Raw genomic sequence first — 26,642 nt, 5'->3', positions numbered from 1 at the left:
AATTAATTCATTCTCTCTAGATCTCAAACGTTATCTTTCCGTAGTAAATAAATTGACAAATCAGTTATAACATGTACGCGTAATTTTTGTTTTCGCATGATCAGCTAAGGTCTTTGTACATATTAATGGGTTTCTCTTGGGAAACAATGTGAAAATGTGTGCCACAGAATGAACTTCTTGCAGAACAAAAACCCACTCGCAAAACAAATTAGGTTTGTTATGCGAGGCACCACTGTACAATGCTTTCTTAGCTGTTTACTTGCTGAATTAGCTTAGCAGTTGTAATAAAGAAAAAGTATTTGTTGGTGTAAAAGGAACAGTAATGAGAAAATGTGAATAACAGTGGAACTGCAATTGAGCCTAACATATGCTTGGCAAGCTGAAAAAATTCAAAAATGCATTCCAGCGTCCACGAATGTTTACTACTTTGGCAGGGCTTGCTTGGCACTGCTTAATTACTGATCAGTGTAGATGCACAATGCTGCTTTTAAATGTAAGTTAAATGCCAGCTGCAACAAAATTTGTTACCATGTAAAGGACTCAGTTTCAGAAAGTGCAAGGTTTTGTGTTTGAAATTCAAGGGGATGGAAAAACAGCGAAAATAGGAATTTTTGATACCAAAACTCATAACATCTTCATTACTGCTGTCTGAAAATGACGCAGAATCCAGGGCATCGCAAACAATAGAGGGTGCCATGGTATCGCCTCTGAGATCTCTTCGTTCTGTTTTTCTGTTAACTCAGTGGGATCATGCGCTCGTTTTTTTTTCTTTTTCAATCAGGCTGACATTGAAAAACTTCGGGTGGAGACGTCCTTGCTGTTCCTGGGACTCAAAAAGATCAACCGCCTGGACAAGCATCGGCTCAAAGTGGCAAAGGATGCTGTCAATGAGGTGCTATTTCTCTCTTTGATCTGAACAGCTGTGCTAACTATGTCAGGATTTAAATATCCTTGTTAGCGAGGTGCTTCGTATTGTGTGTTTGGCTGGCCAAAGAAAGAGTGTCACTGCTGGTCAGATGAGCAAAATGAGAACAAGGTAAAAGTGGGAGCCAACGTTTCGACAAGTGGACTTTTCTTTACCAAGACGACGTATACCCTTTTAGAAGAACCCTACCTATGTATACTGTGCCAAGGAATGCATATGTAGCCTTGAAAAAGACAAGCCCACTTGTCAAAACTTTGGCTCCTGCTTTTACTTTGTTCTCGTCTTGCTCATCGTCTTCAATTTCCATCTCCTACCTTGGGGCCCTATTTTTTCTCTGGATTACTAGTCACAATAGCTTAGTTGCAGTTAGGCCTGGCAATTTTTGTGCCGGTCACTCCTTCTCAGAGAGTGCTTCTTAAAACTCTTGAATACAGTCGGATCTCGATAATTCAAGTTCAGAGGGGCCCGAAAATATGTTCAAATTAAAAGAAGTTCGAATTAAAGGCAGCTAATAGTATAGAGGACTTGCAGTGGTGCATGTGCACTGAGCTAACACGTGAATGGTAAGTTCCACATGGTTTATTCACATGTATTTGCAAATTAAAGTCAGTTATTAGGCAGATCTGTGCTCGTGCCGTGATAGGAAACTGCGGGTGCACGCATGTATAATTAAAGCAAGCACACCATGTGCCGTGACAATGGGCCCTTCGAAATTTTGCTATGCTTTACCGCGTAAGATTACCGCGTAAGACTGTTGTATTGCGGCGAAGTTGACTTTTGGGAACCTATATTATGCAACGTGCCATGCTTTCCCCGCTCTGAAGCCATTGGCGAAAATTACATAGGCGGAGTTGGCACCATTCCTAACAGCATTGAGTTGGTTCAATGAAAAACACAACATCAAACAGCAAGAAGCATAGTAGCGAGTGTCGAAGTCGCTAGGTTTAGCGTTGCCACAGTGTGGCTACGGCTGCCAGCGAATCTGCGTGCGAGAACACTGGCTCGAGGAGGCGTGATGCTCAATATGGCGGTGGTGATGGCTTCGAATAATGCCGTTTTGGACCTGCGGTCAGGATAAAAAGTCCGGAAAATCAGACGGTGAAGGTTTTTTGCATCTGCGATTTCAGATGTCTTATATGTACATGGACTCTGTGGGGCACATGGCAGTGTCGCAACACTAACAGAACTCGCTAACCCATCACTAACAGAAGTAATCGGTGATGCGCGCCTGCATATGTCTGTGCACAAATTTCCGGCACGGTCTTTCCGACGAGTCTCTCCTAAGCTCTTCCTCTATTGCGGAGTCAGAGGAATGCTGGTTGGAGGTGCCACCGCGGGATTTCGTGCGCTGCTGAGAGCATTGTCGGAGTGCAGTATGATTGAATTAACCATCACAAATGCTTGCACGTTCAAATTACCGGGTGTTTTTGCTCATTGGAATACACATAACTTTGACGGGACCGCGGTGCCAGTTTGAATAAACCGAATGTTTGAATTATGTTTGAATTAACAAGATTTGACTGTAGTTGTAAGATAAGCTAGCACACAGCACGTGACCCTTGTACGACCGGGGAACTACACAGGGCAGAGCGGTATGGAACAGTAGCATCGTAGTCTAACACGGGGCTTGCTGAGTTGTTGTCATGCATGCTCTGTTAACACTGTGATGATTGTTTGAATGCCATGATAATGCAGCAGAGTTGAAGGCTCTCTTAGGTAGACTTGCTAAAGACAAAAACTAAATCAATATAGATTGTTATGCTGCATTTCTAGAAACCTCACAATGTTTGTTTCATGACAAGTGATTCATTGATTGATTCTTTACAAAATGAGATGACCTAGTCACAGGAGAAATTGCCACTGAAAGAGCCATACAATTTTTCCACAATACCAATTACTTTCATTGTATTTGGTCTCATAATTAACTCCACTGGGAGTCTCAGCGGTCATGCTCCGCTGGGTACTTCTACAGTCGCCGACCGATTTCCCGGACTCCAAAAATTCGGACATGCCCGATTATTCGGTCAGCTTCGCGGCACCGCCATTCTCCCCATAGATCATAATGTATAACAACTGCCGAAAATTCGGACACCTTGCAACCTCTCGTCTGATTTTTCGGACACTCCTTTAGCTAACTCGGTCGAGAGCACCATGCACCGACTCTGACCGGTGCATGGTACAACTTGCTGAACGCCATTTTTGTTTTGAACGGAGCTTCCTTGCTGCCCCACGAAGTGGCGCTACTAGAAATCCCCGCTCATCATCATCGTTTCTGCCTGGTTAGATAGAGCGGCTCTGCAGCTCTATGCAGCTCTGCAGCAGTTCCGGTTTCAGCTTACTAAGCCATGTCAACACAATCCAGCAGCTGATTTGTTTCCTCGCGCAAGACGCTGCGAGCAGGCCGCATTTTTCGTTTGTGCGACTGGTGTCGGCACGGTGGTGTTTGCTTAGTGAGCTGTGTCGAGGTTTCGGTGATCCAACGCGGCATACGTAAACATCGCGTCAAGGGTCTAATGGCGCCGACAGTGCCCGCGCAGACTGCGCTGGGGAATGCCGGCAAGCGGGTGCCGGGAGGCCTAAGATTTGTCGCCTTCCGATGTGCTCCCTACTGACGCGGAAAATGTTCTGCCGAGACCTGCGCAGTGGTGGCATTGCGATCCCGGACACCGTCTCATTTGACAGTTTCATAGGTGCTGACACTGCTGTATTGACATGCGCAGAACTCGACGACGGCAAGATCATTCGTTAGGTTTCTGCTGCACCGCCGGACGATGACTCAGAGTCGGAAGATGACGCACCATGTGCTACGCTGCCGTCGCATGCGGAGCGTGTACAAGCAGTGACTGTGCTTTCAGCCGCCAATAGTGACCGTACGACCCTCTCCGAGATTCAGGCTTATCTGATTGCGCGTAAACGGAACAGCGTGCAACGGCGCATTCACGATTTCTTCCAAGGCTACTGCCGAGCCCGAATAAGTGCGTGGAAATAAAGGATTTCATTTTTTTTTTCTTAATCTGCTTTTTCGGACACCTGTTTATTCGGACATTTTCGCAGTCCCCGTGAGGTCCGAATAAACGGTCGGCGACTGTACTTGCTTTGAGTCAGAGGTCAGCACAAAAAGTGAAAAAAAGAAAGAGCACAAACAGAGCAGCGTCAAAAGGTAGCTCTTCTGTGAGTAACATCTTCCACAATAAGTTTGGGTAAATTTAATCATGTTTTCTTCGACGTTCTAAAGCAACATAATAAATTTTTATAATATGAGGTTCACTTTGGTCCCTTGCAAAAGCTCTGATCTCCTTAAAGGGCCCCTCACCAGGTCTGGCCATTTTGAGCAGACAAGCGCAGAGCATACAGTGTGCGATAACAATTGTGTCTGCAAATTATTACATCATCACAAGCCGCGAAAGATCTGAAATTTCAAACCAAACGCCGTTTGCCCTTCTACTCGCGGCTGCCACACTCCAAGCCGGAGGATGACGTACACGTGCTAGTGCACCTACATACACGTGTTTGTGCAGTGACGTCGCTTGTGGTGATGCACGCCTTCGAGAATTATTCAAGGCAACATCTCTTATTTGTATAATATGTTGCTTTAATAGACGAATTAAAGCTTAAAGTAATAATAAAACGCACAAACTGAATGGCTGCGTGCTTTTTGTTTTACTTCGCGCTGCAGCAAGAGAGATGCAATTCCATTTCGTCTGCTTGTACCCACGTCCTGCAGTTGCGTGCGCAGACACCGAAAGTATGTTATTTTTTACCGTGTTCCAGCACCTGATCGTGCTCTATGATCCGCTTGTGTCTGCCTCAGTGTTCATGTAGCACTGACTTACGCCGCTAGTCAAGTGTCCTTGTGCACAGCGCACTAAATCGCGCACGATGCCGTCAGCGGAAGTGCGCCGCACCGCAAAAAGCGAGGAGAAAAAAAAAACTGAAGATGGGGTCCGTGATGTATGCATCATGCGATCCTTGAGCTCAGATATGGGGGAATGCAGGGAAGAAATTTCACTTGTAGAGGCTAGACAGAGCGTCTATGTTTGCAGTGAAGCTCAGCTCTTGAAATAAAGGGTTCTCAGCACTGAAATACTTCTATCTCAGCTAATAATGAGCCCATTAAAAAAATTTTTGTGGCGGAACACTCTCTAGAGGACACGTAACAACTTCCAGCGTATAACCGAAGTTTGCTGTGTAGCCTGGTGAGGGGCCCTTTAAAGGTGACTCTTTGATAACTCTGGAATGCTAATCTATCACTCTAGCTTGACTTCACATTTGCCTTTAGGGCCCTACTATGTGTAGGGTGGCTTTGCACACAAGTTGCAATTGATGTGGTGTTTCCATGGGGGCACTTCATAATGAGGAGGGAAGTGTCCCGGCTCTTCGAATTCCTGCATGACTCATAGCGAATGGTGAGTTAGAAGGAGGTTGGTCATGGAAGTTAAGCCGCATGGTATGGTATGGTATGAAGAACTTTATTTAGGTCCTGAGGGATCAGTCTGGGACTGATGCAGGCCGCTCCCACGTCGGTACAGAGGGGCCGAGCCCCTCTGCCGTCACGCGGGCCCTCTGGACAGCCCTAAGTTGGTCTGCCAGCACTTCGCTGTGTAGCATCCGCTGCCACCACTGTTCACGTCGAGAGCCACCACCGGCCAACGCCAAGCAGCGCCAAAACATGTGTTCTAAATCGAGCAAACCCCCACACTTACTACAACGGACTGAAACCCCGCAGTCTGGATTAATTTTATTCATGATGACCGGGTTAGGGTACGTTTGTGTCAGCAGAAGCCTTAACGTAACCGCCTTTGGCCTATTTAATTTAGAATGTGGCAGGGAGAATGCCCTGCGCCCTAAGTAATAGTGCTTGGTGATTTCGTTGTAGGTTAACAGTTGGTCCCTGTACTCAGGAGCGGGACATCCAGCCCCTTCAGGGAGTGCACGGCATGCTAATCCTCGTGCCTCCCTGTGCGCCACCTCATTGAGGTTATGCGGGGCTCCCTCGATTGTCCCCATGTGCGCCGGGAAACGAGCAACTATGTGAGAAGTGATATCCATACCCTGCAGCAGTCTGTTAGCTCGTTCCGCAACAAGTCCTCTCGAGAAGGCTTTAATCGCAGATCGCAAGTCACTAAACACCAAAACTCTTCTTCAATCAATTAGTGCTAGAGCAATAGCCACCTGTTCGGCAACCCCTGGATCTCTGGTATAAATGGAAGCGGCATTTCTAGCGCTCCCATTGCCATCTACCACCACCACCGAATAAGCATTTTTACCATTAATCCAGGCGGCATCAACAAACGCGGACTCCTCCTCCTGATCCTTTGCCTCTCGCAACAAAGCCCTAGCTCTCGCGACCCGCCTCCCTACATTGTGCATGGGGTGCACATTCTGCGGAAACAGCGGCATGGTGAGCATATGCCTTTACCATTGGTTGGGCCATTGGACCACAAGTGCTTTTAGGCATATACAGCTTCGCTGAAAAAAGAATGAACACTTTTCCGCTAGAGACCAAGACGATCATAAGGTGCACTAACAAATGAAAGTTTATTGAACATGCCGAGTAAATGCTGGTTGACAAGCAATAAATTGAAGTTACACAAAAGGGAGAAGCAAAAGCTGATGTCTGTCCATACAGATCCCAACAGAAAACACATCCATCTCTGGAAGTGTAACAGAGGCCATGCAAACACAAGATTCCCCCAGCATCTTTACATCTACAGCTTCCATAATGCTCCTAGGCAGCTGATCTGCACAGAATGCCAACTTCTTCTACAATGCACTCTCCATATCTGAGCTTGCATTGTAGAGGAAGAAATTTGCATTCTGTGCAGGCGAGCTGCCTAGAAAAATTATGGAAGCTGTAGATGTAAAGAGGCTGGGGGCTCTTGTCAGGATGGCTAGAGATGGATGCATTACTTGTCAGGAAACAAACATTAGTTTTTACTTCCCATTTTTGTGTATGTTTGGTTCATTTCTTGTCTACCAGCATTTACCTGGCATGTACGGTAAACTTTGGGTGCTTAGATCAGCTCGGCTTTCTTGTTCGTCCTATGTGTTTTCTGATGCCGTTTGCCGCCAGGTGATTATTTTTTAGACTGCAACAAGTCACTTTAATGACCCTAATGATGATTTTGTTTACGTTATATAATTTTTTATTTGGGCAATGTTGCAAGAGCGCATAGTGTGAAGCAGTAAGGATGGTACGCTAACTTATAATTCAAAGGTTTATGTGAAAATGCAGTGATTTATAAATGTTACCAGAAAGTAGTACAGCAAGAAAGCCTGTTAAAAACTAGTGCTTGATGAAACCAAACATAATAAAAAACAGGAAAGAAGAAAATACAAATAAATATACAAGTCCAGGGGAAAAAACATTGTGATCACCAAGTGCGCATGCAACTACCTTCCAAGAAACTCAAGTTTTTTTTCCAATGGCATGGAACTAGAAGAGTGTGCATGCATAGGCAAGCTGTCAATCTGTCTATTGTAATAAGAACCATGTTTCTTGAATTGTGCTGGCATGCATGATTGGCGATTGTAGTGATTTTTTTTTTCCTGCACATGGCATTTTTATCTCTAATTTTTTTTTGAAATGTTTTTATTTATGTTTGGTTAAATCAAGCACCAATTTTTATCTAGCCTTCAAAGCTGTCTTCTTTTTTCTTTTTATCTGGTGAACTGTATAAATCGCCACATTTTTACAATGAACCTTAGTTAGAAGTTAGCCCGCATCCTTCTCTAGTGTCATACTGCTTAATGCTATGCACCCTTGCAACGTGTGTGTGTGTGTGCGTGTGTGTGCGTGTGTGCGCATAGATTTGGATGTGAAATAGGGGACTTGGGCAGGGGTTCTTCTCTTGGGCAGCCTCATGAATTCATTTACAGTGTAACAGAAATACAATGGGACGAGAACAAAGTGAACACACAGAGCACTTCATTCTTGACCATTGTCTATCTGTTGTGCTGTAGTTAATGAATACATGCCAACTCGTCCAGTTTTCAGTTTTTATGTCGGGCTCATGAGCCTGGTTGTGTCCTGGAATATCTGCATGGCTATGTATCCTGTAATTTAATTTTTGGCCATGTGCTTGCAAGTCACGTGTCATGTCAATCTCACAATTTTCCTGACAGTCTTGTGTGATGTGCAGGCCCCAACAGTTTCTGGTGAATCCATGCAGGCATGCAGCATGTTGTAGTCTGCAAATTCGCACTGCAAGTTCTGCTTTAATTGCTTTTAGTTCAGCTTTTCTGGTTGTAGGGCATTTCATATTATGTAGTGTCATACTACTGTTACACTGCTATTGCCACATCAGTGTACTATATGTGCCTGATGTTTGTTTGTATCCTCATGATTAGCAACCTCCTCTGTGTGTTTGGCAGTTTCACATAGTCTCCTGGCCTAATTGTTTACCCCCATATTGTGTGGTATGGGCCTGTTGTGTTTCAAGTTCAGGTGCTCCCGAGGTTGTGTTTCTGAAGGAAGGGTAGTCGTCTTTGCATCTCATATCCTAACTGGCATAGTATCTTGGGGCCAGGTTCCGAGCTCTTGAGGCAAAGAATTTGTGCGACAGGCTGCAACTCTACTCTGTCTAGGTGCTTGTTCGTTTTCTCTTTCTCGTAGAGGTCTTCAAGCATGGTAAAGATGGAAAGCCATGTCAATACCCGATGCCTGTATTCGATGAGTCGTCTTTTTTGTGCGACGCTGGTAGTTCATACCGTACAATACCGGGGACACAAGCATAGCATCTGCGACTTTCCATAGTATGCACTCGTCCATCCCCATGCTTTCAAGATTATTCTTTTCACCAGGTGTAGAATTTGTGTACACGCATGGCATAATTGGTACCACGTGCTGCTCATCCACGTGTTGGCTCTGCCGTCTTGGTCTTAGGGCTACCTGAGGATTTGTAGGTGTTGGCTTGTGGGTATATGTTTCCAGCTATGTGTAGCACAATGTGCAACCTGGGATATTTCTTGATTCTAGTCTTTTTTTCCAACGTCGATGTAAGCGGACTTATCGAAAAGCGAGAGCCGAGACTGGCCAAGAAAGTCTGTAGTGTTGTCGAGAGCTTGTTACATCATTCTTGATTCTGTATAAAATAGCTTTCCCATAGATTGTAGTACTCCATAGACTAGTTCTTCCTGTAGTAGGCCTGTGTTGTTGGTGTGGGTGAGCCGCACTCTAAAAACAGTTGCACCCTTTGGGGTGTATATTTGCCACACAACAATAATTGCCATCTGTCTTGTCTGCATTTCCTTTCTTTAACGTGGCGAGCCCAGTACTTTCCAGTAACGAACAGCATCCGCGTTATCAGCATGACATAGCATTCCCAACAGGAAAGTAATGGGCGCAGCGTTTTCAAGAAAGTAAATGCGGACAAGGTAGATGACGCTTATTGTTGTGTGGCAAATATGCACTCCAAAGGGTGTAAACTTTTCTTGGAGTGCAAATGTACCTCCAACTCTCACCTGGAATCTTTCAAAAATCTTTCAAAAAGTTACGGTTGAACTTAAGCGCTGTACCAGAAATTTTCTTGCTCATCATTCCTCCTATTATAGTTGTATGAGGTAGGTAACATATTAAAAGCCTCTTCACTCTCTTTATTCTTTCATAAGTGGTATTACACAATGCCCTCTAATAAAGTTTCTGCTGCTTATGACCCACTCATATCTGCAAGAAGGAACAACTCTTGAAAAAGGTTTTTTTTTTTGTGCTGTGTGCATGAGCATTCATGCCTTGACATTTATACATCTGTAGAACCAGCTTCCTGATAGAGTATTTACTATGCTTGATCATGCTTATTTGTGCAGTACTGTTGAACAATACATACTGATGCAATGAATGTTTGCACACTCGAAGTATCATGAAAGATGCGTTTTACAACTGTGCCCTTTGCTTTTGATTGGTGTTAGTATTGCTATGTTAGATATTGCATAAGCATGCCCCCCCCCCCATGCAATAGTCTTCGGAAGTTGAAGGGTTCAATAAATGATGATGAACTAAATCTAAGTACAACCACTTTTTTTTTTTTTTTGCCTATGACCCCCATCAAAATGTGACTGCCGCGGCTGGCAATTCAACCCCTCACTTTCTGTTAGCAGCAGAATGCTATAGCCACAGTGGCAGGTGAATAAATTGAACAACAATTTCGTCGTCTAAAGATTCTTTTCTTGCCTGTATGTAGGCAAAACTTGCAATAAGTGTGTCATGGCAAAAAAAGAGTTTGTGGTCTTTTATTGAATAAACCGTATACTATTGTGAATGGTTTAAATGCACAAATTTCTTTTAAAATCCGAGGGTGATATGCTCTTGCAATTAGCATGGTACTTCCTTACTTATGAAGGTAGTAATCACATAGGATATTGTTAATGGGTTTACTCACTAAGAAATGTTATCACAAACTTATAAACTGTTATTAGAAACATACAAGGCACGAATGTTTCTGCACACTTGATTAGCTCTGGACGTGCAAGAACCGTTTGTGCTTATAAGATTCAAAGATTCGCAGGAAGGGATGCAACTGGCTGACTTCACTGCGCAGTTTTGATTTACTTTTCTTCAACGTGTTGTCTTCTACTGTTTCGTCTACGCAAGGACAATCTGTTTGCCTGCATTTCGCATTGTTGCACGAGTTTTACATGACAGTGCAGGAGGGTGCGTTGTCACTGTGCCACTATAATAATCCAGTAATTTACTAACTGTAGAGTTAATTACCGTTGAAAGCAATGGTTAATACAGGTGCAATAAGGATACAGAGTCCACAACATATTCAAGGTTTATTAGTTTCTGCGCAGGAAAAAAAGAAAAATTCTCCATCAAAGAAGAGATGCAACTTAATGTGCATGAAACATTCAAAAACAAATTGACGATGCTGTTTATTCAACAGTTAATGCTATCATACCAAATTCATTAACATAGCATGCACATTTGGCATGTCAAATTTAATAAGCAATTGCGGTAAGATAACCTTTCAAGATGCATCGGGAAATTTATGCGACAGGAAAGAGTGCAACTAAACGGTCCCATGTTCAGCGCAACATTGAAACTTCGGGTACTTTGCCATCTTATCATTTGCCCTTGTCTAGGTTGAAATGATTTAAACTGCTCCGTACGCATGATTTTTGTATGCTACACAACAAAGAAAAATTGTGGCGACTCCAAAAGGCCATGTCGTCTCGTGGGGATTGAACACCTCGTAGTATTGACAACTCGCAAAGGTGTATGAAGCAAACGTGAAAATGCACTTTGTTTGCTACGTAGCATGTAAACGAACGCATACAAATGGGAGAATGGAACCTGCGACACAAGTTTTTTAGTCTCCCTTTGCGTACGTGCCAAATTTGGCAATCCACGTCTCCGTGCATTGCACCTGTAGAGTGAGACGCCATTTGCCAAAACAAACTACAAAATACCTCTCAGCACAATTTCGGCAGAAAATCACAGCGATCGCTGCGATGGTGCAATGCTGCGACCAACCAGTTGGTTGCAGCCGAAAAAGAGAAGGGGATCATCACTGCAACTGCAGTTTTCTTTGCATGCGACAGAAATCGCAGTCGCAGTGCCGACCCTCCCCTTGTTTCGGTTTCTGTCGCATGCGACTGAAATTGCACTTCCAGTGCGACGAAAGTCGCATCATATGAAACAGGCTTGACTGTCATAATGTGTTCTTAAGTTTTTCCAAGCAGTATTATACCTCTGTCACACGGGTACCCGCGAACTTCATTTAACTCCTTCGTCTTTACGTCAAGGGAGTTGCGCTCTGTGTCACACGGTCTCCCTTGCGCCAAGGAAATTCAATGGAGATTTGGCGACTCACTTACAAATTTAATATTTTTTTTTGCCTTGGTTTATGCGCCACGTAATGGGAGTTTTAACTTGTTTTTAAGGGCCTGTGCACTCTACACCAATGCTCCGCCATGCTGCATGGGGAAATGTTGTCCCACCATTTCTTTTGTTTATCTGCTTCGTCACTCATCTGGAAGCAGTTCAGCTCACCGCGAACACATGCACACACACGATTACACAGCACAGAACCACAACTCGAAGCACACCGGTCAACCATGACCCACGCTGCCCACGTACAAAAGCAAGAGTGCAGTGTGGCCAGCGTCGCTTTCAACTTCGCTATGCTTAGAAAGCAAGTCTTGCGGTAACGTACAGCAAACTTTCTTGCTGCGACTTTGTTAGATTACATACTGCGCTAAAAAAAAAAGAAAAAAGAAGAGCCATGTTTAGCGGCGACTGTATTTGTGAGCAGTTGCACGCGAAAGTAAGTGCAGAAACACCGTTTCTGTCTATACGGTGCCCATCAGAAGCTCGCACTGTGCCGTGTAGCACGGCCGCAACTCCATTGTTGTCAATCTCCATTAGGGAGTTTCATGTCAACAGAGTTCGCGGGTGTCCGTGTGACAGGGGTGTTACAGTGCGTTTTTGAAGCATTCCTTCAACCTGTGTCAGCAGGCTTGAGGCACCTGCTTCAATGCTTTTCCCGCATATTCAGGGAACACATGGCTCCTTCGTTTCTTCTCTGTGTTTTGTGGTTTCCCAGACTTCCTTTCATGCAACCTACCTGTCCCTTCCATTTTGAGGAAGACGGGCAGGCAGGCACTGTGCCTCTTCCAGAGGTAGTTGCCAGCATTTTAAGAGAAGCAGGAGCACATTCTCGAAACCCTTCAAAATCCCTGAATTAAAAAAGAAAGATTCAAGGGCCCTTAAAACTCCTTGAAAATAAGTGTGCTCCTCGAATCCTTGAAAACTGAAGCTGTGGGTGACTTTTGAACATTCGAAGTAGCAAACTGCGCATAGGGACTATGCCATGGACACTGTCTATCGTGAAACAGTCCTAGATGTTTTCTTTTGAGAGTGCCGCTGAACGGCTGCAATATGGGTATGTCCACAGCCACCCACGATAGGCCTGTTTAAACCACTTCTGCCGTTGTGAAGCTAGACAAAGCCACATGGCGCGACCTAGCCGCCATTTTGTTATCCTATTCGGTTCACACTGCAGCCGTCATGGCTCCATTTTAGAGCTGTATGCTCTGAATATGCCTGGTGGAAAGTAAATTTCAGCAATATAACTTTAACAGAAGTAATAACTGGCTAAAGTAAAGTAAACTTTGAGAAGCCACCTGAAGAGAGCTTGGAGTGTGTGTCCAATTCAGCAGCTGCTAGAAATTGCACCTAAGAAAAAAATTTTACTACTTCCCAGTGTACATGTGCGAATAATATTTGTTTCCCTCTCTTTCACTTTATGCCTTTGGCATTTTTGAAGTCCTTGAATCCTGAGTCACATGTTCTGCACAAGTCCTGCTTAACTTTTTAGCATATGCACTTATCTCACATATATACGTATGTATGCGTCATTGTAAATGAAGCTTTATTAATGAGATCAGCACACATTCTTTTTCTCTCACAATCTTGTTTAACCTTCCTTGATGGTTTCTTTCAAGATTTATGTGTGCCCACTCGCTGTATTTTCTTTGCTTCTGCAGTTTCCAGCCTGTCCTTGGTACTTTTTCTCACATTACAATATTTTAAGAAAGATAGGCATATCATTCCTTTGCAAGTTTTTACTCAACAAAGCTCCTGCTGCTGCTCACTTTCCATTACAGAAGAAGCAGAAAGTGGACAACTTCCACCTCCAGCTGCAGAACCTGACATATGAGGTGATGCATCTGCAGAAAGAGGTCACCAAGTGCATGGAATTCAGGTGAGGCACGCATTCCGTGTTTCAGATTCTTCCTAGCTTGACTTAATTAAGGCTGCCACAAGCTATACACCACATATATTATGTACTTGGTGCTCGAGGTATTTGTGAACATAATGACAACATGAATAACAACAATGTTTCAGATGGGAATGAAAATATTCGTTCCAAAATGTTTAGGTATTATTTCTTTTACCATTGTTTTCTGAGACTGTTAAGTTAAACCATTATCAGCATCAATTATAGACTAAATTTGATTTCAATAACAGCTACATGCTCAGATCAGATAGTGCAGGTTAATGTTGGGTATCGGTTCCACAATAGCAACTTTTAGCACGTTTTTAGCATGGTGTGGCTGTTCGTTGGTATCTCTCTCAGTCTTGCAAACCATACATACATACCATACAGGACAGAATGGTACTTAGAGGTAGCAGCATTGATTCCTGCAGGAAAAAACATATATATGCATATATTTTATTTGATCTTGAAATGTGATGCAATTGGTGCTTTTTTTTTTCCTTTCTCTTTCATCTATAGCCTCACTAGTTGACTAAATGTTAAGAATCATAAGATTATGTTACATAATGGGCCCTGCTAGCATACTGCCAGTGGCACCGTCAGTCGTGACTTATGTTAACTTCATTTTTTAGCTCGCGAAGTGAATGTATGTTTGTACACCTTGGAGCACTTATATGCCATATTGGCTTGATTATACTATTTCCCTTTAGCGTGTCTTTAACAGAGCAGTGAAGTGGCGTTCAGTAACCATCGTTCAGTTTTTCACCGGTCCATTAAGGCTAAAAGCAGGCCATAAGTATTTTTGCACCACAGTTTACAGTAATGCATGAACCACTACAAAGTCAGTAAAAGGGATTTTCTAGTCATCTTGCATGTCATGTTAAAAATTAATGTCGAAGGTGAACAAATGGCACAAAACAACAAGGACTGGAATGCGGAGTGACAGAACTTACAGCGCTCAGCAATTTAAGGGCAATAATTGGCCCTCACGGAGCCTGGAACTTCTTGTGCCATCGGCAGGTGCTGGGGACACCGAGCTGTTGCAGTACAGCGTACGAGGAAAATGAAAACATTTGTGATGCATTGTGATGGAATTTGGCCAGCCAGCAATTACCCAGCTCTCACTGGTGGTGCAGAAAGTGTTGACCGCAATGTGGGCCAATTAATATGTTTAAATTGTTGAGGACTGTACACTAAAGGCGTGTTGGCTAACTTCCTATGTCTCCTTTTCTTCTTGACAGCAAACAAACACTCATCAAAGTTTGAGGGAAAAAAAAGAGTTCACGACATTTTGAGTCCCCTACAGGTCTCTTGTTCACATAAAAGCGAGACAGGTTGCGCCGTGCCAATTTGTCTCGCTTTTATGTGAACAAGAGACCCATAGGGGACTCGAATCATCATAAACTAATTTTTTTTTCAACTTTGGTGAGTGTTTGTTTGCTGTCAAGAAGAAAATGTACGCCCCTCACCAGATAGTGTTCCGTCGAACCCGGGACTATTTCCTATGCCTCTGTATTTTAGTCCTTGTCATTTGTGCCGCACGTTTCCTTTCTAAAGCCTAGTTCCTCCGGCACTTAAAAACTATCTCTTGATGAAAAAAAGGAACATGTGTTTACTTGATTTATTGCTTTAACAAACTATACTCACTGGCATGAGCTTATATAATCTGATTATGATCTCTTGTAAAAGGCGCATGCAAGCAGCGCTTGTGCCTCTATAAAACAAGTCATGGAGGTTGCCCATCTAGCTGAAGTTGTATCCTCTGTTTTGCTGGAACGGTAACATTTGTACTACACTGGCTTTTCTTCTTTTTGATTTGAGAAATGTTGGCATATGCATTAGCTGCCTGTCCAAAATAGGGTCCACTGAGTGCTGGTTTTTGGTGAAAATGTCGCACTATGTTCTAGGGCTGTCACTGAAGGATGTTTCTATCAGTCCTCAATTGTCATGGTGCTTACTGCATCTGTATGCCAGTTGATATTTCTTTATAGAGCTAAATTTCATTTCTTTTTCCTACTTGTTGGTTAAGCTTTGTACAAAATGTGACTGAATGTGTGACAGCATGACATGTCTGAGAGTCTAACTTTTGCCTGTCTACCTCTGAAGGTCCAGAGATGAGGAGATTGATCTCGTACCTGTAGAGGAGTTCCGCAGGGAGGCACCGGCAGAGGTTCGCAAGAAGGTGAGAGCAGGCATTGCCACTTCATTTATTTTGCAAATTTGCTTTTGCCTTCAGGTCATAAAAAAAAGACAATGCCGTGCAAAGCGACGAAAATTTTTTTTTAAACACTCTGAAAGGCATCTTACAGCCATTGAGATGTAGCCAATGGACCGTGGTCTTAAACACCATGCTTGTGCAATGGAACAGATCATCAGAAAGCAGACTCCTCACATTTATCTAGCAGCTATGACCACAAAAAGAGTTGGTTTGCTTGCTGGCGAGCCATAATCGTTACCAAAATTCATTCCATTCAGATATTTTACGTCATTATGAAGCATTTCACACTGTTGTTACTCTTGATAGCCACTTACACGACTGTCAGTACAAGGAAAGCACTGTCAACAAGTCGCGGTGGCAAGCAGTGTAAGAGAGTGCACTGTTAGTGAGCTTGCACTTTGTTGTGCATTGTGAATGGGTCACTGCCATTGCTTTGGTCAGTCAGACAGCACTCCTCGGCTATCGGAATCAAAACACAGCCTCCGCTTGCACCATGTGTCATGAATGTATGCTTGTCAAATTGCCTGTCAAGGGTCGCTACTGAGTGTCGTTTTGTATAAGTGCAGTACGAAATGCATTACTCTGATCACTCTGGTTCCCAGGACCTGACTGATGGTGACCCACATCAACTGACCCTGGCAAGGCTTCAGTGGGAGCTTGTACAAAGAAAAGAGTAAGTCTGGCATTGAGCATAGGTGGACAATCTTATGGTCAATTGCCTTAAAGCAAGGGTCTGAGGCCCAGGTTAGGTTGGGGAGCCACATACATGTCATGTGGCTCCCCATGGGTTGTAATTTGATGCTCTGATGAAAGGACAGGTTAATAAAGGAGCCATAACAGATTTTACAATGCTTTCACAAAGTGTTGGTTGCCGTCGCAAAAATAATTGTATGACAATTGTTAGATTTTGGTTTGTTAAACTTTTGTCCATTACACTCCTTACTGTTACTAAATGTTAATTAATATCACCCAGACGTTGTCATGATCTATAATGCCTTAGCAGACTGGTAACATAGTCTGTCTGTATTCTCCCTATGTTTCTCTTACCCAGCTTCATTTACTTGTACACAGGCCCTTTCATTTAAATTAAATGTCACAAATTTGATATTCTCGTAACATGACCTGTACGAGACCAGATTGACCTCATATATGTTCCTCATTGTTTCTTTAGATGCGCCTGAAAGCTTAAAACTCATAAGTGTGCCGTGTTTGCAAACGGCACTCATGTGAACAGTACACATAATAGGTGGAGGTTACACAAAGACTATGAAAGACCAGAAAAAATGGTGCAAAAATGAAAAAGAGTGAAATGAAAACACAAGTGAAGGGCATGCAGATGCTTTCAGTGCACGAGAGTTAGGAAAAAGTGTGAAAAGAAAAAAGGAAAAAGAAACACCGCTAACTGCAAAATTGTGCAGAGCAAATGCTGCCCCACGTGCATAGCTTTGGGAGAATATTTTAATGTTGTATTACACTGGTGCCAAAATTAAATGGAACATGATTTGGCGATCAAAGCGCATTGTTGTGCAACCTTGCAGAGCTTAAAGACGTGGCCTTGTTCTTGTGTGAGAACAAAAATGGCACAGATGTAAGTGAGCAGTGAGCATCTTAATTCCCATTAGGCTGCATGACAGTGCACCAAGTTACAGGAATTCAGCTCCATTTACTTTCATTGTGCATAGTGTAACAAACCATGAACTTCGGTGTATGAATTGCATTCTGTACTCAGTACACTGTAGTGAAGACAGTTGATTGCGTGCCACATGTAAATGCTGCACTATTTAAGGCATTCAATGAATGTCTCTCTGCCTTAGGCTGAGAACCAGGCATCTAAAAAGTTGTGTCTATGGCTGCTGGAGCTCATCAGGCGAGAAGGCCATTGTAGGTATCTTACAAAAGGAGAAACCCAATGTGTAACTCTAAGGAGATATTTATCATCAACATTCTCTTCCTTGGCTTATCTTTCATCCGCACGTAACCAGCACCAAGTAGCTGGCAACGATACTTTGATCCAGGCTGAGCTCCTGGCTTTTATCTAACAATAGGTCTCCTTCTCTGGAGAGCATTGTCCATAGTGTGGGTCTCACTGGAATGGATTTGGTCGTGATGCTTTACCGATGTGATGTGTTGCTCTTGAGCGGCAGTTGGAAGGCATATGCCCTCACTTGCTCAGGCTGTCCCAGAAGCTGCGGGGTCTGGAGTCGATGCGCGAGCAGTACGAGCACGAGATTGAACGAAAGCGCGAGTGCCTGTCCGGCATCCAGCCAACGCTGCAGGCCGTGCTGGAGGCAGCACAACCCTTGCAGGCTGACCTGGGCCTCCCGCTGCAGGCTCGACAGGGAGAGCACGCCAATGCCCAGTACCTTGCACGACCCCTGTACGTGCTGTACGTGCAGGCAACCGCCTACCAGCATGCCTACGGTGAGGGCGCCAGAGCCAGTTCTGATCGCAGGGCCGCTGCACTCTCATTTGTACTTATATTGCAGGCAGCTAGTAGTGCTTTGTTCGGCCACGTGACCACCACCACCACTTACTCCTGCGGTGAAAGTTATGGGCTGCTTCATACTCAAACCTATGCTTTACTTGGCAAGCGTCTTGAATAGGGGAGTGTGAATATTTGAAATTTTGAAATATTGCTCGTATATTAAATTTGTAATATTTGTATTCGTTTTGAAAACTACGTATTTGAAAATTTCGAATATTCGGATATCGTAGAATATTCAGAGCAATTTGATAATGTGATTTTGTGAAACTTACTGAATAAGCCGACAAAGCCCAGTTTGTCGGCACAAAGGCAGGTAGAGGAATACCAAAAACAAACAGGCAAGGATCCCCTTTGTCTGGTGCAAGATGGGGAAACCAGAGGGAAGAGCCAGTACCTGATGCTGCTGCGCCTCTTGGACTTGAAGGAAGCAGTCACTGTTGAGCTAGCCACATCGAAAAACAGCATTGATGGCCTAAGCTCACTAGAATGGAAGGAGGCCTCTGAATACATCAAAGTACTGAAGCCATTCTATGATGCTACTGTGATTGCTAGTGCAGACAGATAGCTGTCACTTTTTGCTCAAGTACCAATTATTTTTGGAAGGCTTAACTGTCTGAGCAACTTCAGTGGCGTAACTGAATTGCCTAGAGAACTAGCTAGTTCCATCAAAGCAAGATTCCCTTTGTATGCAGAGGACAAGGAAGCACGCTTGGCCATGTTTTTTGACCCACGTCTCAAGTCCACAATATCCAAAACCAACAAACAGAAGATGATGTGTTTAAAAGGTCTGGTGCATCAAGATCTGTCCTTATGTCCTACTGGGGATACGACTAAACCAGAAGCTAGAAACCAAGAGCCAAAACAGTCTGAGCAGGCCTCCTGTGATGTTTGGGATGCTTTTGATGAACTTGCAAGTAGCCAAGCGGGAAATAGTCTTCATCAGAATGGGAAAAATCTGCATATTCTGAGGAAGTGTAACTAAGAAAAGACAGAGATCCATGTAGCTGGTGGCAGACTGTGGGCTCCTTCAGGTACCCCAGTCTAGCCAAGCTTTGCCTTAAATACTTGGCAATACCAGCAACTTCGGTTCCAAGTGAAATAGCATTTTGTGTGGCAGGGGAATTTGTGTCTGCTAAAAGGGAGCGGCTGCTTCCTGACTACATAGAACAACTCATCTTTCTGCATGACAACTTTTAATGCTTGTTGCCAATTGTATTGAATTAAAATTTTGTGTGCAATACATTTGTGATTTGAAAAGCTAGTGTCAGTTGTCTGTCATAACAGTAGTTTTGCAGATATTGATATTTTTGTGCAATCACATTTTATTCTAGTAACACACTGTTTTCAGCGTAAGTATATGGTGAAATAAAAGTTTATTAGCGAATTAGTCAAAGAAGCTTCTGTCTTTGATTATTCAATATTCGAAGCTAGATATTCGTATTCAATTCGTATTCGAAAAATTTGACATTCGCACAGCCCTAGTTTTGAACTGTTTCCTTTGGAAGACGGTGCTATCAATTCACCATCAACTCGTATGAAAATGCCGGCACACACTGTTTGCTTTTCCAGCACAGTGTGTGTATCTTCGTTCCTTGCTTTTGCTGTGTCTTTTACATGAAGCGTTATATGCGATAAGCATCTTCAACTATCTGTTTCACACCATGTGTGGCGTAGTGCCGTTGCATGCATACTGCACACTTTTAGGTGATAACCCAAATGCCGCCATTCCCTGTTGCAAGAAGTGTGAAGTGAGTGTCATGTTTCGATCTGGTGGCATTGTTGTCTTAAACAATACACAATAGGCAAACGACAAGGCATGTCTCAGGTTGCTCAGGCTGCACCAGCTCGAGACGCACGTCTCCTGCTGCAGTGATTTTTGCCGAATGCTGTTGGAAACCAGCACCGTATCCATACTGTTGTTTTATTTATGCTAAAGTCTTTCTCTTTAAGACTAAGCAGTGGAAATGTCTCAGATGTATAGTTTATATCTAGCCCATCTTTATGCCTTGAATAAAATAAACCCGGGCTTTATGTGCAAAAACCACGATATCATTATGAGGCACACCATAGCGATGAAATCCGGATTAGTTTTGACCACCTGTGGTTCCTTGACATGCACCCAGTACAGAGGCATTCTTGCATTTCGCCTCCACCGAAATGCGTCTGTTGCAGCTGGGATTCGGGCCCGCGCCCTCCAGCTTAGCAGCGCAACGCTGAAGCCACTACACCACCATGGTGGGTCTTCCTACCGCCTAAATGAGGATGTCACTTTATTGCAAGAAGTGTCTTGCTTAAACAGTCGTCCAACTGGTGCTGGAATTGCCTGGAGTATCATTGCAGTGTGTAACATCCATTGCATTCTTTTTTCCTCACACGAGCGGGTTTTTGTGGCCTACCCCATGCAGGCGATTGTTTCGAGGTTGGCATGGAAGGCAGCGTGGAGGAGTCCAAGGCACTCCTCGAAATGACGCAAGAAAATCGAGGTATGTACTTGCACGAGGAATCCATGAACCCATTGAGAAAGTTTGCTTTTCTTTATTGGTGATCTTCAGCTGCCATATTTTTAGTGACCTCTTGAAAAGTCGTATAACATCGATACATTGATTGAAATTTGTTGTTGATACTGCATTTACACCTATGTACAGGGTGTTTCGACGAACACTTCAAGAAAAATTTGAAAAAAATTGCGTGTGGCAGATAGCACAAATGGATGGTCTGCTCAAAGAGGCAGAGATTACTTGCACAAGAAATTGAAATGCACAATCGACTAATTAATGATGATGACTAATTATGTTATTAATTAATCATCTTATGACGCATCTTGCAATTTACAAATGCTAGCAGGTGAGACTGCAAGGCATATCCACTTGGAAGGAATTGCCTAGATGAGACCATCTACGAGATATGCACAGTGAAACTTGTGGTCAAAATTCACTGTTGTTCCACTTACTTTCATAACGAAATGTCGTTTTATGCATTGAAGCACAAAATTAACTGAAACACCAATGCATTTCTCTGCAAAATTCTGGAATTAATATCCCGAAACTGGTGTCATCCTGAGAATTCATTCCAAGTGGATCCGCCTTGCGAACTGCCCAACTATAATCTCTAAATTGCAATACTATGTGCCATAAGGTAATTAGTCATAACATAGTTAGTACTTTTTTGTTAATTAGTCAAATATGCATTTCAATTTTTTGTGCAAGTAATGTCCGTCTTTCTAAGTTGACGAGCTCATGGACTAGAATTGCGCTATCCGCCACAGGCAGTTCTTTAAAATTTTTGAAAGTGTTCACTGAAATGCCTTGTATAGGAAAGGATAGTTGGCTACTGTTGACTTCCATTAATTTTATCCGGACGGGACCGACGAAATTTATCTAATTATCTAGCAGAGTGAATTGAACAAGATGTAGAAACAATGCCAAAAGAGTATTTTGCAGTATTTGCCTGAATATAACATGTTCCCAAATCAAATGCATGCCCACTTTCTTTGTGTGTGTCCAAAGTAGGAACCCAACTTAGAAATAACACTAAAGCTCCTAAACGAAGTATAAATCTAACGTACACTCGACTTTTTAGCTAGAAAAATGGGCAGGGGTCTAATGTGTTCTGCTACAGTAGCCAGTGTCTTAGTCAACTTTGCCACGCGGTATTTTAAAGTCAGCTTTGCTGCTGTACAGTGGTATTATGCGGGAAAGCATACGAACGCTGCGAAGGTGGTTCTTTTTCATATCCGATTGTACGGTGCAGACAATTTTCAGACCAGCTTCCTTGAAGAAAAAAAAAAGTGTGCGTTACAATTAGATAAGTACCATAATCAGACATTGTGAGCTACGGTTTCTGCTTGAAAATTTTCCCAGGGCCGACTGGTCATGTTCGAGTTATCCGTCGAAAGCCAATTTTAGTAACCAAATGACAAAACTTTATGCCCATAGAAATGCATGGGTGCCGACCGAAGCCTTCAGTCGGGTTCGAATTAACCGAAAATTTGAATTAACCAGAGTCGAATTAACGGAAGCCTACTGTATACCGTAATGGAGTACCCTTGATGGCCATTCAAATGTTTAATTGCAGTTATAACTTGGTTATGCATACAAAAATATTACAACACAAGTAGTAATAGAATATACTAGCACAGCATAGTGTCTGATGTGCTATGGCCTCTGTAAACCCAGCTGCACATGTACCAAGGTCGTTACAGATGCGCATCATGGTGCGCATCTGCATTTGTACTACAGACCTCCCATTCACAAGTGTTGTGTCATGACCAGTACGCAACAAAAGAGGAATGAAGGGGGAAGCTTATTCCTGAGTATTTATCCATGGCCGTATACAGTGGAGCTCATCTAGGGACAAAGAAGTGCAAATCCGCCCGGGTCCTTAGTACCTAGGCACAGTTCCCACATTTTTCTCTCGCAACTCGCACATGCACACGTGAGTGAGGAAAATGCAGCGCATCTCTCTCTTGTCTGGGCCTTTGACAAAACGGAAACTTGGTAATCATCACGGTAATATCATGCTCATTGCACTGTAAACCTCATTGCAGTTAAACTTCAACCCAACGAAGTTGGTAGAATTGGCAGTTTGCTTTGTTATATTGAAATTGGACCTTTTATACAAATAGCAACAGTGGTAGTTGCAATATGACTGTGATCCATATTCCAAAGGTGCCAGCTGTGCATGTGCAGGGCACCTGCATTTGGGCCGGGAAGGCTGCCCGGCTGCAGCATCGGCACCTCTGTCTTTGATTGTGCCCTCCTTGCTTCCGAGCAGACACTCGTCCTGCCCCATGCCTGTGTTCCACCTAGGACCTTTTGAGCGCAGCTTTTTGGTGCTCGTTTTCGCGTTTCACGTCGCCGTTGGCCTCGCCGTAACCTAGGTCATAATCAGTGCGCTGCTGTAGCTGCGCACGCTCTTGCTGCCATCTCTCGCGCACAGTGCGACGAGCCTTGTTCTCCCCTTGTCCTCCGAAACCAGATCACGTGTTCTCGCCTATCCTCTCGCCTCTTTCCTCTGCACCGTGCTGTTGCGGTGACTTTCGCTGCTAACGCCCACTCTGCCTTCGCCGTCCCATCTACCGCTGTCACGTCACTGCCACGGTGCCAGCGGCGGGCGCTCCTTGCCGCCTCGCACGGGATCCACAGCTCTCCGCTCCTCCGTCTCCGCGTCACGTGGCTGTACGGCTCTCAGCCGTGTCTCTCACTTCCCCATTTGCGGCGCGCGTTCCTCAGTGGCATTTGTCGCCTCTAGCAGTGCTTGCACCTGGCTATTTTGCTTCCGCCTCCACTCTTGCCCTATACCTCCCCTTACCTGGTGCAGTGCCAGTACGGTGACTCGAAAGACAGTTATAGCATTTCGTCCGCTTACTTCTACTTCCCATCCCAACCTTGCGCGGCCACATTGAGGGCTGTCTGTGAGTAAATGAGTGTGTGACCTCTACTCAATGCCCCTGTTCTCCACCCGTTTCCTCATCTTACCTCAGAAGAAACATTAAATAATAATTGCTAATCTCCCCCCGCCTCTCCGCGGCGGTGACCCACTATAAGATGGCGCGATGGCACGTCGCCAGAGCGCCAACTCAATGGCGGCAGATTGCGGTGTGTGCTGCCCAATCCGAAATGCAGAACCGCCTCCGTACAGCACTGCATGTTCTGTACAGTCGAACCCGACTATATCGAACCCGTTTACATCGAATTATTCTATATATCGAACAATTTCAGGACACGATATAGTTACAATGAGTATATATCGCAAAAACTACGCTTACATCGAACAAAAATAGCAGCGACACCCGATATATCGAACGTCAAGCGGCGGAAAGTGCCCCCGGAAGTTGGCTTTCCCTCGCGGTAGCGGAGAAAACTCGGCTGCGCGGCTTCATCCAACCACTCTCCCTACCGTGACCGTGCCCGACCGCGCTGCCTCAGACGAGCCGTCGGCACCCCCCCTGCAAAAAATGATCCTGGCCCGCCCACAGCGCTTGCTCAGACAGCCAATCAGATGCTCTTGTGCCCTCGTCGTGCAAGATGGCGAAAGTGCGAATTGTCTCGCTGTTTTTGTGTGCGCCTTGTAGGCCTTCTCCCACAGTGTTGCCATGATGAAGCGGCAGAATTTGCCTTTCGTCGTGAAGCTCGCAATCATAAATCGTGTCGAACGCGGTGAGAAGCCGGATGTCCCCGCAGAGCACAAGATGGATGCTCCACGGCCATTGCCTATCTCTTGAGGCTGCAGCTGGTTGTTCATTTTTTTGAAGCTCTCGCTCTCGGCACGATCTTGAAGAATAAGAGGGAGATTAGGGCTAAAGCGTCAAAACTCGCGACCCGGTGCCCGTGGCGCCCGACCCGTACGCACGGCCGCGTACGAGTGGTTAATCTGAAATTGCTTCAGCCGTGCCGACTTCCATGTGCTCGGTGATGACCGTAAATTTTGATGAATGCGACGAAGCCGTTGCCAGTGTTGCCGAAGTTTGGAGCGAACTGTCAGAATTTCCGGAAGCTGTTGACGAATCAACGGTGGATGAGTTTGTGAGCGCAAATGATGTGTCGCGACCACGGGAGAGCCCGAAAACGAAGACTACATTGCCAACATCGTACCGAGCACAAGTGAAAGTGTGCACAATGAGGAAAGCAACGACGGTCCCACATCCTCCGAAATGATTGGTGCGCTCGCAATAGTCCGGTGCTTCTGCGCGAATGCGGAAAGTTGCGGCCTCAGCTGCTCCGACTCCTTAATGTGGAAAAGTGCGTGCGTCGCAGGCAGCGAAATTGCCAAAGCAGAAGAAAATGCAGGACTATTTCGTGCGAAACTAAGCTAGTTTAATCAATAAAGTGATTTTATAAATGGTATGTGCTTTTATGACATCCAATTATTTAGCAGGCTTATATCGAATTATGCTCTATATCGAACTGATAGGCGTTTTTTTGCGAGTTCGATATAGCCGGGTTCGACTGTATACGATTCCCTGTTGTTGAAATAAAGCAGCAACCGTGCTCAAAGATTGCATTACCAAAAAGCGGAAGGTTCAGCTTTTTTTTTTTTTTTTTTGTCAGCTTTCTAGTCAAGCTCAGTCGCCCTGTGGTGCAACTTGCCACATTTCTTATGTGCAGATTCATCTCACATTGTATTTGGAGTGCCTGTCCTGTCGTCTTTCTTCCGTGTCGTTTTCATCTTCTGCACTGTTAGAATGCAGTAAAAGCACTGTTTGCCGTATATAATAAATAAAAAGGAAACCATCGCAGTAGTCAAGATAGCTTTGCAGGGCAACAAATGTCCACCATGACTGAGCAGTTGCTTCTGTATGACATCTTTTGTGTGTCGCCTGTCAATATCTCATGTGCTTTATGGTGCTTCAGTTTGCTGTTTGATGTGTTGACAGAAATTGGAGACATCTTATTCTTTCTTTTTCCACGATAATCTTCCTCACAACAGAGGAGGACAGCGGGGAGTCGGACCAGGAGGAATCAAATGCTGGGGTGAGTAAGCTGTTGTCAATGTGCACGTTCTGACCAGTTATAACGATTTTCATGCATAACACTTTATGACTGTGAATATAAAATGGGATGCTTAGTACAGAGAAACCTGCCATTCTGACTATGTGTTGTTGTCCAACGAGAATACACATCAACATGTGACCATGTGTCTCTTGGACAACAAAGCCTTATTCATCGATTTTTCAATGAGGTGTACGTCATTGTAAGGCTCACTTCTGCAGTACCAGATGCTGGGTGTGAGAATATGCATTTTGCAAGATCTCGGATATATTGAACTCGAAGGGGATCATGAAATATCATATTTACTGTATTGTAACTCGAGTTTCTTTAATGATTTTCATCGCTTCAACTTGATCCTCGCGTTACTCTGCAACTGCAAAATTGACCATTTTAAAAGAAATATTCTAAATCCTGCTACCTGTGCCTGTTTAACGTCTTGATCCAAACCATAGACAAGTTGACCAAAGTCAAAACTTGCTGTTTTTTTTTAGCACTCTTTTTGCTGTGCTTGGGACTGGTGTCATGGTTATGGTGCCACGGTACCCTGCAGCCTTTCACACTTTGACCACGTTCATCTGCAAAGTTTTGGAAACGGAGCGCTTTCAATATAAGCACTACAACTGTATTGAAATTTACTTCCTCGCCGTCACCAAATAAGTAGTCCACTGGTACAATTGTTTCTTGCCTCACAATTCTGCTCAAGGTTGCCTCGATTCTGAGTGTAGCTAATAGGCAGTCAGGAGAGCTGCTACGGTCATGCCAGCAAGACGTATGCATGCATGCTCTGCGCATAGTGGTATCGACC

At 44.1% G+C, this 26,642-nt stretch overlaps 1 protein-coding gene across 3 annotated transcripts in view; it reads left to right on the top strand.

Moving 5' to 3' along the window:
- The window catches only part of thoc5 (THO complex subunit 5), a 78,566-nt gene that overhangs the window by 23,719 nt on the left and 28,205 nt on the right, over positions 1-26,642 (top strand). For all 3 annotated transcript variants that reach the window (XM_075686289.1, XM_075686287.1, XM_075686288.1), the window contains exons 3-9: positions 782-892; positions 13,532-13,629; positions 15,751-15,826; positions 16,465-16,535; positions 18,036-18,283; positions 20,753-20,830; positions 25,776-25,819. In XM_075686289.1, coding sequence (XP_075542404.1) covers positions 782-892; positions 13,532-13,629; positions 15,751-15,826; positions 16,465-16,535; positions 18,036-18,283; positions 20,753-20,830; positions 25,776-25,819 — 726 coding nt within the window. The remainder of the gene's footprint in view (positions 1-781; positions 893-13,531; positions 13,630-15,750; positions 15,827-16,464; positions 16,536-18,035; positions 18,284-20,752; positions 20,831-25,775; positions 25,820-26,642) is intronic.

Source organism: Dermacentor variabilis, chromosome 3 (assembly GCF_050947875.1).
Source record: "Dermacentor variabilis isolate Ectoservices chromosome 3, ASM5094787v1, whole genome shotgun sequence".
Taxonomy (NCBI): Eukaryota; Metazoa; Arthropoda; class Arachnida; order Ixodida; family Ixodidae; genus Dermacentor; species Dermacentor variabilis.
Note: the sequence above shows the minus strand (reverse complement) of the source record. Positions and strands in the feature narration are given on the sequence as shown.